We start from the raw sequence: 17,355 nt of genomic DNA, 5'->3' as shown, positions 1-17,355 counted from the left end.
AGTTCCTTCTGACGCACTCCCTGGCTCCTTGCCTGCCCTCCTGTGTGCCCTGAGCTAATGACACACCACCCACTTTGCTATCCAACACTGAGAAGAAATGCAAAGTCCATCCGAATTGGGAGCCAGTGGATGTGACGAAGGCGCTTGTTCTTGAGCCTCCCAGGAGAGACAGCTGTATTTTAGAGAAAATATACCGTCCATCCATCCTGAGATGAACTGTCCAGTCAAGGAAGGAGGAGCTGTGCAAATAATAGAGCTTTTTTGATCTCAGGATTTGGTTCAGACCCCTGCACCCTAACTCTGAAATTGAGAAGTAGAGCTGGTCCGAATTTTTCAATGAAATGTCTTTTCATCAGAAAATGTTGAGTCATTAAAAATGAAACTTGCCATGGAAAAGTGTCATTGTCAATGAAAATGTCACTGGGGAGGTTTCTCAGGTTCAGGATATTTCTGGTCAGAGAGAGAGAGAGAGAGAGAGAGAATGGCCAGTAGCCTTGAGGGTACTCCCCCTGGGATGTGAGAGAGACAGTGAACGTCCCAACTCTGAAGCAGGAGCACTCGCTCTCTGGTTTTTCACAAGCTCTAGTTTTTATACGAACGTGGAACAAAAACAAATATGGAAACTTCAAATTTTTTTCACAAAACCAAATTCTTGTTTTCCAGCCAGTCCTACTCAGGAGCCACGTTAGGGTCAAAATGTCTCAGGAAAGTTCAGGGTCTGTCCATTCCATACATCACACGATGACCCCTACATTTCCTGTCTAGACCTCCATGACAGTACGTGGGAAGAGTTTATCTCGGCTGTGCTGGTAATTTGGTCTGAGGGGTATTCCTCCGCTAATGCACAGCTCACAAATTCTCCATCTGCAGCATATTTCTAAAACCAGGGGAAGTGCCATTTGAAAGGTTCACTCCTAGGAACAACGCTCTTGTCACCTGGTGTGTAAGAACAAAGCCATGCACACCAGACAACGCTATGCAGAACAGTCCGGGGAAAAGCAATACAGGCAAAGCAGGAGGTAATGCAACTGGTTTGTATAGCCCTACCTTCGAACATGGCCCGATTCCAAAGGAGTTGCTCTCAGCTGTCTGGTGCAAGTGCAGCATCGTCCTGAAAGCAGTTATGAAGAATGAAAATTAAACCACACCTCAGTGCTACCTGATAGGTCTTATTGCCCTCCAGAGGGAGCCGGATCTGGTGCATGAAAACGTTACCCAATGCAACAGGACTGAGTAGTGTTCAAAGCCACTGAAGGAGCTTGGATAATCCAATCGCTCCGCTGAGAGAGAGAGAGCATGTCGCTCTCGAGGGAGGCGGACATATTAAACTCATGTTTTCAGGTATGTTTCCTAAAGGCTCATGCTATTGGAAATGCTTCTCTGTGCCCCTTTCGAGATCATCAAGCCCAAAGGAGTATTGTAAACTTCACTCTAGAAAGGCCTTCACTGGCCAGAAGTTTCAACTCCTTTCACCAAAGCAGATTCTCTCCAATTCCCATCTGTGTTTTCTGATTTCTGAGTGCTAGTTCCCCTCTTGCAGTCCCATGCTGCATGCACAAGACGTACAAATGTCCTTGGCACTTCCTTTCCCTCCCTTTGATAAGTAACTCATTGGGTTTGGAGGGGAGGTGATTAATAAAGGCTCCTAGCCATGAACCGGTTTATACCTCCAGTCCTACAGTTACCAACACCACAATACAATTCACACCCCGGTGAGCTATTCTGTTGTAGTGTGAATTCACTACCATGCTGTACGGTATCGCACAGGGTCAGGGTCGCAGTCACAACCCAGCTTTGCAGATACGAACCAGGGTGCCCACATGGTTCTGTGAAAGGGAGATTGGGAATTCCAGGAAGCTCATGGGCCAACTCAGACAAACAGAGCTCATGTTGGCCTCCTGGGTTCAAGGGTATTCGTTACTTGTATAGTGCCACTGGTGTGTATGGAGCGCTGCAGGTACAAGGGGAAATGGCCCTGCCAGTGGAGTTAACAGTCAGTGGGACTATTTCTGTAGTAGGGGGTGAATTAACTTGGGTCGGATGCAGCCCAGAATTGTTAGGTGGGAGGTGAAATCATTCATATAAAATGAAAAGTGACCCAAACTGGCATCCAGAACTCAATTATTTGTGTGTGTGTTAAACTGTTAACTGAATTTTTTGGAATTATTTTTCATTTTCTTCTGATTCGCTCAATCCTGGTTTTAGCCAAGATGCAAAAGCGCCAGAAGTCTCCTGCCCGACCCTGTTCTCTGAAGATTTCTCGCCCAGTTCCACACTCGAGCCTCTGAAAGTGATCACTCCACACCCCGGAACCTTTGACATTTGCCCACTTCCCCTAAGATGACACCCGAAACAAACTCCCTATAATACAGTGCCCTGATTTCTGTTGCTTATGTGTCTTTGCTGTCCAATCTCATTCTATCAGACAACATTCTAACATAAATAACATAAATTTGTTAGTCTCTAAGGTGCCACAAGTACTCCTGTTCTTTTTATCAGACAACAGATTAACAAACAGGCCAAAACTAAAACCAAATTCTGTGCGGGGAAATCATTTCATAGCTATTCTGCTCCCTCTGCTGGGGGAAATCAGAGTTCCTCAGTATGGTTCCAGAGTCTGATTCACATCCCCTGACAATATCATGTTGATTTGTCTGATCCTACATCTCTTGTTTAAAGTCTCCCTTATTAGCCCGTAACAATACATCTATCTCTAACAATAGTCTTGTCAAGGGCAGTCCTGTCCAAAGACCTTTAGAACAAAGCCTCTGCCAGACTGATTTTTTTTTTCCACCTTCTTTATCAGCACAGAAACATTGTGCTTAGTGCAAGGCCCCCTGGATGATCTGCACCATACGTTCCAAGTGTCTTTGTTCTGTATTCAGCCCTCATCACAGAGAACTGGACCACACTATTCACAAAGCAGCTCTTGAGTATAAATGGGGGCGGGGAGGAGAGGAGAGCCTGGAAGCAGATCCCAACAGTCTAACAGTTATCTAATAGAAAGCTGCGCAGATTGGCCAGCCGTGTCCAGTAGCAGCTCTGTGACTGAGGAGAAACATCTCACAATCAGTGGCCTCTCTTCTGAAGCCTATACACATTTTGTGCCCTGGATGCGCCTATCGACCTAGATGGCGATACGCTTGATTTACACCTGTGTACACAAGAGGAGAATCTCTCTCACCGGTGTAACACTTCTTTGACCCATATTTCTAAGTGCGTCACTTTTGTCTAGCATCTCTCTCCACACACACACACACACACACACACACACACACACACACACACACACACACAGAGCTCCCTGCTGAAACCTCATCACGTCTAGCTGCTGAAGGGTCTAATGTATCCACCCTTCTATGCGGGGGATACATCCGGTATTGAAATGGACCCTTTGTAATAATAAAGGGACATGGAAACCGCAGTGCCCGTCACCCAGCCGAGAACTGATACATTCGAAGGCACTGGGTCACGGTACAGCTGACAACTGATGAACGTCAGAAGAGCAAGTGAGGGGAAATGTGCTGTATGAAATACTGATCGGGTGGAAGATCTCAATCTATTGTGTGCTGAGGTCTGCAGTGGTGAGGTTATATTCGCAGACAGTACTGTACCTCCACAAGGGGTGACCCAAGTGACCAGCACACTGAAATTTTGTGGTTTGTAGCCTTTTTTAAAAACTTATACCTGAAAACCATTCTCTGGGTGTAATCAGAGTGGCATGCACAATTGGCTAGAAGAGTCTAAATGGACCTATACAGTGAAGATCTTCTCCTGACCTGCTATTTGCCTGTGCAACCTATATTTCAAAATCATAACTTCTGTACATTGTTACTAAACCGGCAGCTACTGGTTAGAGAACATGAGTTCGGCCTCTGTCTCCCACAGCCGTGGAAGGATTTTCCAGGCATTCCCCGAGGAATGGCTCCTGGACTCAACGTGTGCAATATTCCGGCAGGAGTTGGGAGGAAAGAACTGCTTTTCATTCCTCTCTCTGGAAAGGGACTGACTGTAAGAGAGAGCTGAACAATGACAAAGAAGCCGCCCTATTCATTGGGATTCAGCTGCCAGCGTGGAGAGAGGGAGCCCTTCTGGTTAGTCTGACCTCTGGGCCCCAGCGCTGCTTGTGGAGCTAGCAGGCCTCAGCCCTGACAGGACCCCAGCCCAGGGTCTCCTCCAGCGGTGTCTCTCTCACGCAGGTTTATTACCCCGCACAAGACATAGCAACAAAGCAGCTCCAAGACCCTGACATCCCTTGGCTGGTGCTTTCCACCACATAACAGGGACTATTTGCCAGGAAGTGCTAACAGAGCCTATTTACTCAGAGAGGCACATCTTTCCCTGACTGGTAACCCAGCCAGAGAGACCAATAGCTCTCAGCACAAACAGAAACAGACAGGAGAGAGATTCCTAGAGTCCCTCATAGTCCATATGTGTTTCTCACAGGCTCCAGTCTCACCTGGAAGCCTCTCCACAGAGCCCAGTATCCCTCCCAACAGTCCCCTCCAATGCAAGAATTAACTAGCCCGTTCCTTGCCTGCTGTCCCCTCCCACTCATCGCTGCCTCCTCCTCACACCTCACTATACTGCTGTGCATTCTCTGGAGGCCCCCATGCATTCCTCTGGGTTCATGATCAATCCCGTCCTCAGCAAAGCTCGTCCAGGAACTCACTTGGGGGCACACAGGATCATAGAAATGTGGGGCTAGAGGGGACCTCGAGAGGTCATCTAGTCCAGTCGCCTGCACTGAGGCAGGACCAAGTATTATCTAGCCCATCCCTGGCAGGGATTTGTCCAACCTGTTCTTAAAAACCTCCAGTAACGGGGATTCCACCACCTCCTTTGGAAGCCCGTTCCAGAGCTTGGCTACCCTGAGAGCTAGAAAGTTTGTCCTAAAATCAAACCTCAATCTCCCCGGCTGCCTGCGATGACCTTGCTGAGGTCGGTCCCGTTGCTGTCCCTTGGTCTGTCTTCATGAACCCGTCCCCCGGGGAGGGGAGATATTAACACCTCACACTCCCTCACCCAATCTTGTTAGACCAGTCTGTGCCTAATGCGTCACTTCTAGTGGCCCCATCACCACGGCATCTAGCCATGAGGGCCTGGCGGAAAGCTATCGCACACAGACACACGGGATTTCATCCCACACACACGGCCTCAGCTATACCTGTGAGCCATGTCCAGGCCTGCCAGCATCTGAGAAAAGACACTGAAGTTGCTCTCTCCTTCTGGTTGCTGTGCGACACGGACCCTTTCCAACAGCATCGTCTGGCAGAGGAAAGAAAGAGAAGCTCAGCACCCACTCCCCAGCCTGAAATCCCCACCCAGAGCCAGCCGAGCGCAGAGGCTGTGAAACCCAGACTGGCTGGGAATAGCCAAATGACCATCGTACGTTGTGACGGGCGGGGTTCTTTACGCCGAACGCCCATCGCTGGCCAGATCAGAGTCACCGAGGAGTGAGGCAGACCCACAGACCTGGGGATAGGACGATGCCACCTGGATTTTTTACATATTTTGGATGTGGACAAAAGGTTAAAGCTTTTGAAACTGGATTATTTGAGAGACCAAACTTTTCCCTGGGTTACACCAGCCCAGCACCCCTGTGAAGTAAGAGATGTAACTGAGAGGAGGATTTAGCCCAAGGCATGAAGGGGTAAAACTTTCTACAGCATGTAAGGGACTTTCAATGGGACTTGGGCTTTACATCACCTAGGCGCTGTTGAAAACGCTAATGACCACTCACAAATGATTCTTTCCTTTGTATCCCAGGGACAGGCAAACCATTCCCGGACTGGAAATGAGCCTGAACCAAACTCTTTGATCTTTATTATTTGTTATGGCTGAGTGCCCCTGCCTTTACAGCCGGCAGCTGAAGCGCCAACCTACTGCAAAGAGCCGATTCTCGTGATGGTTCCCCCAGAGCTGCAGGTGATTATCCGCTATGCAGTGCCATATAGCGGCGCATGTTCAGATGGCTCAGACACACCTCACCGCACAGCCGAGCCAAGCCAATCCTGCCAGCAGCAAGGGGGGTGGAGCCTGGCAGCTTCGCCATCACTGCTTACTACAAAGACTCGCTCTTGAAACCGGGGACCCCCCTTGCTGCTCTCCCCTATGTGCTGGGAACAGCCTGCTCCACTCTGCCGTTAACTTCCCAACCCATCCACGGTTCGCCCTGGCAATCTAACCTGTACAAGCAGGAAGCCAAGGGGGGGGGGGGTTATGCTGCTACATGGGACGCCTTGGTGAGTGGAAGGGAAAAGAAAGACAGAAACGCCTCCGTTGCCTGGAGCGTCTCTCCGAGCACACCATAGCTGGCCTCTTTCAAACGCAGGGATTCAGGGAACTTAATCTCGGAAGAAGAAGAATCGATGCAGCGGATTTCAGGGAGCATTAGAAATGGAAATAGCGAGAGAGCCAAAGTCAGCCTTGAGCTGCACCAGGGGCGTCTCTCCTAGTCTGCCCCTCCCCAGGCAGCTGCAGGGCTGGTTCCTGATGTGCTGCTCCGCAGAGAGGCCCAGCTAATGCACTCAGGGGACTGTTGGATCCCCAAGGCAGGTCTGCCAGCTCCGAGGCCGGCCAGAGCAGGAGGCAGCATGTGCCAGTGACATGCAGGGAGTATATCTACGCTGCTCGATTCTTGGTCCCTGGGATTCCCACCCAAGTAGCTCAGCTCCTGAGAGCAGGGGCAGGGCAGAGCTTTGCTTCCCTTAACTGCGCTGATAATGAAAGCAGAGAGAGGCTTCTGTTTAATTTCACGGCCAACATGTACGGTGCTGCTAATTAAATGCCAAATTATAGATTTACTTCTGCCTATTTCACACCAGCCCCATTCTGCTGGTCTCCCCAAGACGAGGTGGCTGGTTACTGGCCGCTGTGGAGCCCAGCGGCGTCACTAGAAAAGCTCCTGCTTAGCAGGAATTTGGATGACCTAAGTCTAATGCCGGACAGATGAGAGACTGGGGACACATGCAGGGCTGCAGCCACCATCGCTGTCCCTCCTGGCAGCAAATAGGTAGAGGCATTTTCCATTCAATACACAGAAACCAGCTGCCAGTCAGAGCTCAGGCCTCCCCCAGGTTCTGAGGGGCTTTGGTTTGTCTCAGAGCAGCAGAGAATCCAGAGCCCCGGACAGCCGGTGCGGATGTTACTTGTTGCCTATTTACTGAATGTCCCACCAGGATGTTCCTCGTGGCAAGGGTGGCCTTGCGTTCAGATCCATTTTATATCAGCTTATTTTCTCCGGAGTTCCTATTCCGCAGGACAATGCAAACACGTTCTGGTTTGTTAACCGGGTCTGGCAACACTCCCTTGGCGTCGCCTGGCACCGGGCACTGGACTCAAAGCAGGGACTTGAATTCTAACCATGGCCCCAATGGCCTTGGGCGGGCTGCTCCCCTCTGCCTTGGTCTCCAGACAATGCTGACCCGCCTTGCAGGGGTTGCTAGGGTTAGACAGCTGACACTAGAAGAGTGCTCTGCAAGGACTCAGTCGGATGATGACTGAACCAACCATGGAGTGAAGGGGTCTGCGTGGAAGGCAGCTGACCACCAACCTGCAATAGACTCCAGAATTCTCATAGCCCATTAGACCCCAAAGAAGGGAGAAGTTTTATAGAGATGCTTTACTGGGCAGCACTTGCATTCCCCTTTACCTCCTCTAAACCTCCACCCATTTGCATCCCCAGCAGGACGCTCTGTGCATGTCCACAAGTGCTGGACGGCAGTGTGACCATGTGGATTTCTCTGTGGTGCTGCTAGAGAGGGACCAACCCTGCACCTGGCGTACAAGGGCACCAAAGAATTGCAGTAGATCTCCTTTGGCCACTTGAGCGCTCCCATCTTGCCAGTGGAAGAGGCTGGCACTGTGCGGTGGCAGGGGTATGCAGAGTTACCTGGAGGTGAGCGGCTGTTATTCGGCCTGTGGCGTTGAAATCCAGCGACATGACCATGGAGAAGCGAGTGGAGGCGCCATTGTAACAGGTGGTCACTGTCCCAAAGGCTTTGAGGATTGTGAACATGGCCTGAATCTTCTCCACTGCAAAAATCAACACAAACAGTCTGGTTTGCAACAAGCTCTGTGACTGGCTGTAACAACACTGCACGCTTCCCCAGTTCGAATCCCAGGTCTCCATCTCCCTGGGCCCCAGTGCGACAGCTACACATAGCTGCTGCTATCCCAAAAGCATTCATGTTCTTCACTGAAAATCAGACCCTCCTCCAAGTCACAACTCCTAAGGCCATCTCTGGGTTGGGCCCTGCACTGATGGGCCCGCATGGTGCAGACTCTCTTAGCAGGGAAGGCTGTGATGACACAGTGGAGGCCGCTGGCTCAGTGGTGTGTTGTGGCTCATCATTCTGTTTATCCCTTGGGAGGGCCTTCATTTTTGCATGCAAGGTCATTGGGAGTTAACCCTGTGTAAACCTAGATGAGAAAATGTTTAATTTCTTTGATTTTTTGAAAGTCATCTGTAGGCGCCATCCAGGCTGCGGCCTCCTGCCCCAGCAATCAAACAATACAATGTAAATGTAGACCAGGGACTATCCATAAATGGAGACATCTCAGCCCACACCCTCCCCCACAGCCTTACCAGAGGGAGGAGAAGAGGTGCTGGAAAGCCTAACAAACCCAGGCTCTGGGGAAACGGGGTGTGGGAGCAAGTTCTAAAATCATTCCAAAATATTACTGCACCGGGAGCATTTGAGACAGGCACATTACACAAGTGGAAGGGATAAATTGATATTCTTCCTTTCCCCTTTGTGCAATAAAAATAAAATAAAATGCAGCCACACAGTGTCAGATTCTACAGTCATCACATTGCAGCTGCATGGACTTTACCGTCAACAGCCAGGAAAGCACCCAGAATCTCATGTATCAGGAGCACAGGGGCTCCTACCACCTGAGCTACAAGAGAACCTCTGCTAGTCAGAACGGTGCTAGGATTTAACAGGAACAGGAACACAAAGGTTGTGGGATTCCACTCACATAACTGGAGAGGACAGTCCGGCCCTTTTCATTCCTATCTGTGATCAGTTCTGTGCACACATGGGCGAAGTTCCCCATAAACATCCACACAAAGCCACCTCCTTCATACCCTTCCTTGACACGCTCCTCTGTCCTGAAATCTACAAAACCTTGGCGTTTACAGACCAACGTGGTTGTTACTGAAGTAATAAACTTGGTGATTGGTTCAGAATAACTAAGTGTCCTGATCTGGGAAATACTGTCCAAGGTAAAAGTAGACCTGAAAAATTAACACGAATGAGCTACTGCTCCCTGGACTCCATACAAAGGAATTATCCTTATTAAATTCCATTCAAATAGTGGCTATCACATTTATCCAGTTGGAAAATATAGTTTGTTAGATTTCGGCTTTAAACAAATCTCATCAGCACCTCGGTACATTCATAAACCTGGCCCCTACTCACTCTCGCAGTATGCTGAGCCCGCGGCTTGCAATGCTGAGCCGGACTAAAATTAATGGTAATGATCTGTATTATGGCAGCCCCCAGCAGCCCCAGTTAGAGACCAGGCCCCACGGTGCTAAGCACTGTAGAAACACAGGACAAGGAGAGGCCCCTGCCCCCAACTGCTTACACAGAAATGTAGAAATGTCGGGCTGAAAGGGCCCTCACAGCTCACCAGGTCCAGGCCCTGGCATTGAGGCAGGATCAAGTAAATAGACCATCCCTGGTAGGGGTTTGTCCAACCTGGTCTTAAAAAATCTCCAGTGATGGGAATTCCACAGCCTCCTATAGAAGCCTGTTCCAGAGCTTAACTACTTTACAGCTAGAACGTTTTTCTACTAGCTAACTTCAATCTCCCTTGCTGCAGATTAAGCCCATGACTTCTTGTCCTACCTTCAGTGGACAGGGAGAACAATTGATCACCCTCCTCTGTATAACAGCCCTTACATAGCTCAAAACTGTCCTGAGGTACCACTCACCCAGCCTTCCCTCCTAAGTCAGGGTTTCTAAACCTCATATCATTTTTGTTGCTCTCCTCTGAACTCTCTCCAATTTGTCCAAATCTTTCCTAAAGTGCGGCATCCAGAACTGGACACAGTACTCCCGCTGAGGCCTCACCAGTGCCGAGCAGAGTGGGACAATTACCTCCCCTGTCTTACACACAATACTCCTGCAATACACCCCAGAATTATATTCGCCTTTTTCACAGCTGCAGCACATTGCCGACGCATATCCAGAGCCTTTTCAGCAGTGCTGCACTCTAGCTAAAACAACAAGGAGTCTGGTGGCACCTTAAAGACTAACAGATTTATTTGGGCATAAGCTTTCGTGAGTTAAAACCTCACTTCTTAACAGAACACCACTGGCCATCACATACAGCCCCCAGCTAAAACCTCTCCAGCGCATTATCCACGATCTACAACCTATCCTGAAAAATGAGCCCTCACTCTCACAGACCTTGGGAGGCAGGCCAGTCCTCGCTTACAGACAACCCCCCAACCTGAAGCAAATACTCACCAGCAACTACACACCACACCACAGAAACACCAACCCAGGAACCTATCCCTGTAGCAAACCTCGTTGCCTACTCTGTCCCCATATCTACTCTGGCAACAGCATCAGAGGACCCAACCACATCAGCCACACCATCAAGAGCTCATTCACCTGCACATCCACTAATGTCATATATGCCATCATGTGCCAGCAATGCCCCTCTGCCATGTACATTGGCCAAACCGGACAGTCCCTCCGCAAAAGAATAAATGGACACAAATCAGACATCAGGAATGGTAACATACACAAGCCAGTAAGTGAACACTTCAATCTCCCTGGTCATTCTATTACAGATTTAAAAGTCACTATCATTGAACAAAAAAACTTCAGAAACAGACTTCTAAGAGAAACAGCAGAACTAAAATTCATTTGCAAATTCAACACCATTAATCTGGGCTTGAATAGGGACTGGGAGTGGCTGGCTCACTACAGAAGCAGCTTTTCCTCTCCTGGAATTGACACCTCCTCATCTATTATTGGGAGTGGACTACATCCACCCTGATTGAATTGGCCCTGTCAACACTGGTTCTCCACTTGTGAAGTAACTCCCTGCTCTCCATGTGTCAGTATATAATGCCTGCATCTGTAACTTTCACTCTATGCATCCGAAGAAGTGAGGTTTTAACTCACGAAAGCTTATGCCCAAATAAATCTGTTAGTCTTTAAGGTGCCACCAGACTCCTTGTTGTTTTTGTAGATACAGACTAACACGGCTACCCCCTGATACTTGCCCTCTAGCTAGTAATTCCCCATTTTGTAACTGTGCATTTCCTAAGTGAAGTACTTTGCACTTGTCTTTATTGAAGTTCATCTTGATTTCAGACCAATTCTGTAAGTGGCCAATGTAAGTATCGGACAAGACACAACAGACAGAAGGAGAGCATGAGTGCAGGGGAGTAGCGTCTCATTGTTCTCCCCCAGCCATTCGTCTGTCTCCACCAGTTGTCTCTTCACTTATAACTTGGATTGGGGCAGGGACTGTCTCTTTGTTCTGTGTTTGTACAGTGCCTAGCACAGTGGAGTCTTGGTTCATCAGTGGGCTCCCTGGGTGCAACTGCAATACCCAGAACAATAACGTGCAGACATAGCCACCCGCTGGCAGTACCTGAGACTCTGTTGTCCACGCTGCGGGCGACGCCCACCAGATATTCCAGAGCGCTCTGGCAGCAGGTTGTTTTCCCAGCACCGCTTCTCCCCAAGGGCACAATTGCCTGGTCCTGCCGGTGCATGAGCAGGCTCCAGTAGGCTCTCTGTGCCACGGAGCAGATGTGAGGGGGCATGTTGTCTCGCTTCCCTTTGAACACCTAGAGACAGAAGGGCCGCGTGAAGGAGCTGCTCTAATGATCTCGCTTAACACGGAGTCGCCCGGTGGGGTTCTCAGACATGAAAGACTTTGAAGGTTTTCACGTCAAGCCTGTCTGTTTCCATTCAGGCTGCGCTTTGTAACCCCACTGGGCTTCCCTGCAGCGGGCCCTTTCACCGCTCCTTCCCTGAAGCGCCCTCCCATCGCCTTGAGCCTGGCTGATGCTCGCACTGGAGGGACGGACAGTTCCAGATCACAGGAAAGGAGCGTGCGAGCAGAGAGAGCCCGCTGTTAACGAGCCCATCTGTTAATGAACAGCTGTGCCTTTAACGGGATTCCTCCCCTCTCTGCCCCTTCATGTCACCCACTGGCCCAGTTTCCTCGAGCTCTGGGAAACTCAATTCCTGTTTTGCAGAATTTCCTCTCCGTTTTCAGTGCACACCTCTCCAAAATACATCGCTTTCTTTGCAATTCTAGCAAAACAGCTCTTTTCTCACTCAAAGCAGGCAAGCACACACTTCTAATGAGAATAACCTTCTCCCCTTGCATTCAAAAGGGTGAAAGAGAAAGGCCCGCTTCACTCAGCTTTTGCTTCAAAATGGGTCCGCTTTTGTTTGAAAAATTCATGCGAATTGGGCTTAGTTTCACGTGCCTGATGCCAGGCAACCTCCCCGCTTGATTTTTCGTACTGCTTTGCATTTCATTACGGACACGTCTCCCCCCCTCAGTTTGCTCTGCCCGGCCGTACAGAAAGACCCAGGTTCTGATCCCACCACAAGGAGTGAGGATGCTCAGGTTGGTAAATCCCACATGTGCTGATGAGAAAATGGAGCTCCAGTCCTGCTTCCTCAGATAGGAGCTGGGCACAGTTCCCTCACACTCTGCTTCCCAGCCCCCTCTCTGTGGCTATGATGGTTCTGGGGCACCACCTATTGGACACTGATGGAAACCAAGGAATTCTCCTAGGAAAGTGTCCTAGGGAACCAGGATATTCACTGAAGATCACTTTCCAAACTAAACAAATAAAACCCTCTAAAGTGCTTCTCAAATAGCTTCCCTGTGAAATACGTGGCATAAACCAAGCACTCAATGGTGTGGGATTTGCAGCCATCCCAAATCCAAGCCAGGGAACCCGTCTACCACATCACACCATCATGTAGCCTCTGCATGAGACAGGTCATGCCCAACACTTACCTTTCCTGAGTAGTTAGTAGTGGCCCAGCTGGGCTTGAGTGCAATCAGGCAGGGCCCTGCATAAGTGTTGCAGAGCTGGGACTGGTACCGGTGCTGGAGTGTGTTAATGACACTCGATTCATTGAGACTGAGAAGTGCAGCAAGATCTTCCGTGTAATCCAGTTCGGAGGGATTGGTCTACAAAAAATAATGCACAAGAAGCCGCTTGAGGGCCCGGCTGTGCTGGAGAGACTCATCTCATTCCTTGCAGCGCACAGCTGATAACACTGATAACCTGGGAAACCTAACATTTCTCCAGCTCAATTGGGAGTTTCCTGTGATCACCCTTGGCATGGGGGGAGGGTGCCCAGTTAGAGACCTCACAAGATGTGACTCCCTGGGGCAGAGAAGTGGTCAGTTTTGGTGCTGCTAAATGTATATGTATACGGACATACCACCCAAAACGTGCTAGACACTTTCCAGACCAATCGGAGGCCACAGTCCCTTCCCCAAGAGCTCACATCTTAACAGGGTTGAGTACAATTAACCGTGAGCAGGAACCAAAAGCATTGGAGAGCTCGGTAGTGTCTTGCAAGTAGGTCCAGGAATAGAGCCATGTGGCAGCCAGAGCAGTACTCCAGCTCTGCTATTGCAAACTGCAGCCTGGTGTGCAACAGATTCCAAGCACTGCAGCCAGTCGCAACGGAGAGTCAATTACCAAACAGCCAAAAAGTCTCAACCACAAAGAGACTCTCCAGCCATCAGACAGGACATCCAGTAGGGATGGGGGCCCGCGTTTATCAGCATAAGCTGGCGCAGCTCCATTGACTTCAGCAGAGCTGCCCCCACCTCGCAGGAGCAGTGAGGTTTGCCTTGGGGCAGAGAGACCATTCCGGCTGGGATAGAGGAAGAGGCTTTTCAGGCAGGTTTGACAGCATCTGTGGGGTTTTATTTCTGGGTACTCACCCAGTGAATATCCTCCTCGTCCACCTCAGTGACAGTGTTGTCAGCTTCTAAGCGAATCCTCACCCTCCCAACTGGCAGCTCCGGGGTCCCCACATCCGGCTTCAGCACGGTAGCTGCAAGAGAAGCCCAAAGATGAGCTCTTTCCTAAATAAGGGGCAGCTAATTACAGAGGTAGCTGAACAGGCCTGCACAAGGTGTGGTTCTCATTCAGAGAACTACACAGGGGCCAATTCTGATCTCGCCCCAGCACTGTACACTAGGGAACTTCTCGTGCGCACCAGCAAGGTCTATACAGTCCAAGCAGTACACAATGCTCTAGTGGCTTTACAACTCACACTCCTATAGTGCGCATAGCCCGAAGGGCTCTGTCTCCACTGCAAGTGTAGGTATGATGGCAGCACAGGTCGGCATGCACATTTAATCTAGCCAGCACGGGTAACAGCGTATAGAGATGTGGCAGAACAGGCTTCAGCACAGGCTAGCACCAGAGTACGTACTAAGGGTCCCGGCTGGCTTGTACTCCGGTTGCTAGTCCAGGCTGAAGCCTGTGCTGACAGTTCAGCACCACTATTGTCACCCATGCTAACTAGATTCACGTTAGCACAGATAAGTCTACCCCCGTTGCATTCGCACCTCCACTTGCAGAGGAGACGTGAGTCACAGTTCCCGTTATGTACACGTACTGCCAGAGCGAGGGAAAGGGGCCACAGGATAAACGAGAGATTCAGACTGGTTTATAAAACCAACTCTGAGCGTTAACAACAGTGTGCACAGAAAAGCATCACGGGAAATACCTTAAAGAATACGAAATGCTGCCTGTACTGGAAGAACGTTACAGGGGAGGGCAATATGGGCTCCAATGTTTGTATGCCTTCGGTGAGAGCGACCAACAGGAAAGAGATCCCGTCAGGTATTAGGTTTGCTGTTGTACTTCAAGGGTGATATTTTGCCTCTCTCCCCACTAGCATCTGGAGGCTTAGTGGCACTTGCACCTTGCACGGCCCTTTACACACAATAATCCCATTTCACACTCTCCTGCCCGTGAGAAATCCAGACAAGATTCAACCCATTTCACAGATCAGGAGAAGCAAGTCATCCAAACCTAATGGATGAATCTCTGGACAGGCTGAGCTCCCACTAACCCTTCTGGGGCCATGCAAGCTGCAGGCATTTGGCACTTTAGAGACCAGGCCAGGCAGGACTTGGCCAAGCCACATAGTGAGTCCTGACGGAGCCCGGAACAATACCAAAGAGCCTCACTCCCCGGCTGTTGTAACTGCCAGACTAGGAGGAGGTCACAGCTCTTAGAAGAGGCTCCTCTCCTGTCTGAGCTCAGCAATGGCAACACAGGGATAGCCAGACTGGATAGGACCTGAGATCCACCCAGTCCAGAACCCTGGCTGCAGGGGTGGCCAGTGCCAGTTGCTTCAGAGGAAGAAGTCCTGTAGTCTGTAGTGATGGGATTAGCTTCCCCAGGAGGGTTCCTCCTCGCCCCCAGTGGTGCATCCAAAGCCCTTCCAAACAACACCAAAGCAAGTTACTCAGCTTAGGTATCAGAGTGCAGATGGAGAAAATGAAAGTTACCGAGAGTAAATCCATCTTTCTGGACAAGCCAAACTTTCTCTGTTTCATACCACACGTCGTCATGAACCTGGAGACAGAAAGAGAGTCAGGTTCCTGCAGCAGGAGACAGTGAAGCAGAGGCAGTTCTAATCTGATCTTTTAACAAAGTCTTTGACCTTTGATCTCACACACAGGGACCATTTGCTTTCCAGCCACAGGAATTAGCACTTTCCTGTTAAAGATCTTCATTTGCATTACACAAGGCTTCTTTCCCGTTTGCTGGGTTACTTAGTTACAGGGGTATAGAGAATGCAAATGTTTGCTATTACATTATAACTGGGTACAGATACATGAAAACAATGCATGTAACATCCCACCTGGTTTTCATGAAATTTAAACACTACACACATTCTTACACATTTTAACGTCTGCATGCATTCTAATCAACTTGTCACTTTTAAGTCTACATAACACACCAAGTCTTCTGATCTGGGACCTTAAACAGCTTCTATTTTGTTTCAGTTCTACTGTATCAAAGGGGTTTTTACTCTAACTCCACAGGGAAGGACTCTATACGCCATACTCTAGCTGAACAGCAGGACACGTGGACAGGGCACAAAATCACCTTGTCTGAGTCTGTGCTTTCCCCTGGCTCCTTGATTTCTCCAGGCTCCTTATTTTCCACTGGTTCCTCCTCGATTTCTCCAGGCTTCTTCTTGACCTCCCCTTGTTCCTCCTTGATTTCCACTGGTTCCTCCTTGACCTTCCCTGGCTTCTCCTTGATCTCCCCTTGTTCCTCCTTGATTTCCACTGGTTCTTCCTTGATTTTCCCTGGCTTCTCCTTGATCTCCCCTTGCCCCTTCTTGATTTCAGCCTTGATTTGGGGCTCCCGCTGCTTCTTCGTTACCACCTTCTCTTTCCCTGAACTTTCAGGACGTTTTCTCCTCAGTGCGTCGCCCTCCTTTGCAGGATCTTCACGGTGGTGCTGAAAATCCTTACCAGTTGTTGGAGCACCAGCCGGGGCATGTTCCCCTTTACTTTGTTCCTTAGAGCTCTGCTCAGGACATGGAGGTTTGGCAACCTGGGACTCATCTGGTGGGATTGTCTCCCCTGGTTTGGGAGTGTCTGCTGCCTTTTCAGGTGCCGGGGAGGTGGCTTTCGCAATGTTGCTCCTCTTCACGATTCTCTTGAAGGGAAGAGGCTTTCTCGGTGCAACTTCCGCTGCCACTTCCCCTTCGTGCTGCTCTCCGTTCAGGCCGTTCTGCAGCAGTTGCCCTTCACTTGCCATTTCTCCTCCTACTTCAAGGATGTTCTCATCCTTTATCACAAACTGCTGCTCATGGTTGTTGTCGTGCTTCCCAGGAGGCTAGAAACAAAATCAAGATGAAGCTGAGCCTGTTAGCATTAAGCCTGGTGACGCTAGAGGAACAGCTCACTCGGTGAATTCATCAGCCTGGATTTGGCAGCCAACAGGCACCAGGGTCTCTGCAGAAACTTAGACCCAGCCTTATCTCAGGCACAGAGCTACAGGGGAGTTAGTGAGTTGCTCTCCTCACCTGGGGGTCGAGGAGGGTTTGATTTTAGAGAGACTTGGAGCAACTAAAAGTGGCTTCCAATTTATAGGGATAAACGGCAGGGCCAGATCACAAATCGCAGGAACAGCAATATGCACGAGCAGCTATGTCCTTATGTCCCATTTTCAGCAGTGATGTGGGCTCCTAGGACCTTAATTCAGTGGGACCTAGGGCCAGATTTCCAAAGTTATTTAGGTGCCTAAATGAGCAGAGGGGCAGCTCATGGGATTTGGAAAAGCCCCCCGACTCCTGACTC

The 17,355-nt window shown here is 49.7% G+C and overlaps 1 protein-coding gene across 15 annotated transcripts in view; it reads right to left on the bottom strand.

Moving 5' to 3' along the window:
* The window catches only part of MYO18B (myosin XVIIIB), a 198,265-nt gene that overhangs the window by 167,769 nt on the left and 13,141 nt on the right, over positions 1-17,355 (bottom strand). For all 15 annotated transcript variants that reach the window (XM_065568882.1, XM_065568889.1, XM_065568886.1 and 12 more), the window contains 8 exons: positions 16,151-16,891; positions 15,547-15,613; positions 13,963-14,075; positions 13,018-13,194; positions 11,626-11,824; positions 7,895-8,037; positions 5,168-5,268; positions 1,048-1,111 (listed from right to left, as the gene is read on the bottom strand). In XM_065568882.1, the coding sequence (XP_065424954.1) occupies positions 1,048-1,111; positions 5,168-5,268; positions 7,895-8,037; positions 11,626-11,824; positions 13,018-13,194; positions 13,963-14,075; positions 15,547-15,613; positions 16,151-16,891 (1,605 nt within the window). The remainder of the gene's footprint in view (positions 1-1,047; positions 1,112-5,167; positions 5,269-7,894; positions 8,038-11,625; positions 11,825-13,017; positions 13,195-13,962; positions 14,076-15,546; positions 15,614-16,150; positions 16,892-17,355) is intronic.

The sequence above is a fragment of the Chrysemys picta genome, chromosome 15, assembly GCF_011386835.1.
Source record: "Chrysemys picta bellii isolate R12L10 chromosome 15, ASM1138683v2, whole genome shotgun sequence".
NCBI lineage: Eukaryota > Metazoa > Chordata > Testudines > Emydidae > Chrysemys > Chrysemys picta.
Note: the sequence above shows the minus strand (reverse complement) of the source record. Positions and strands in the feature narration are given on the sequence as shown.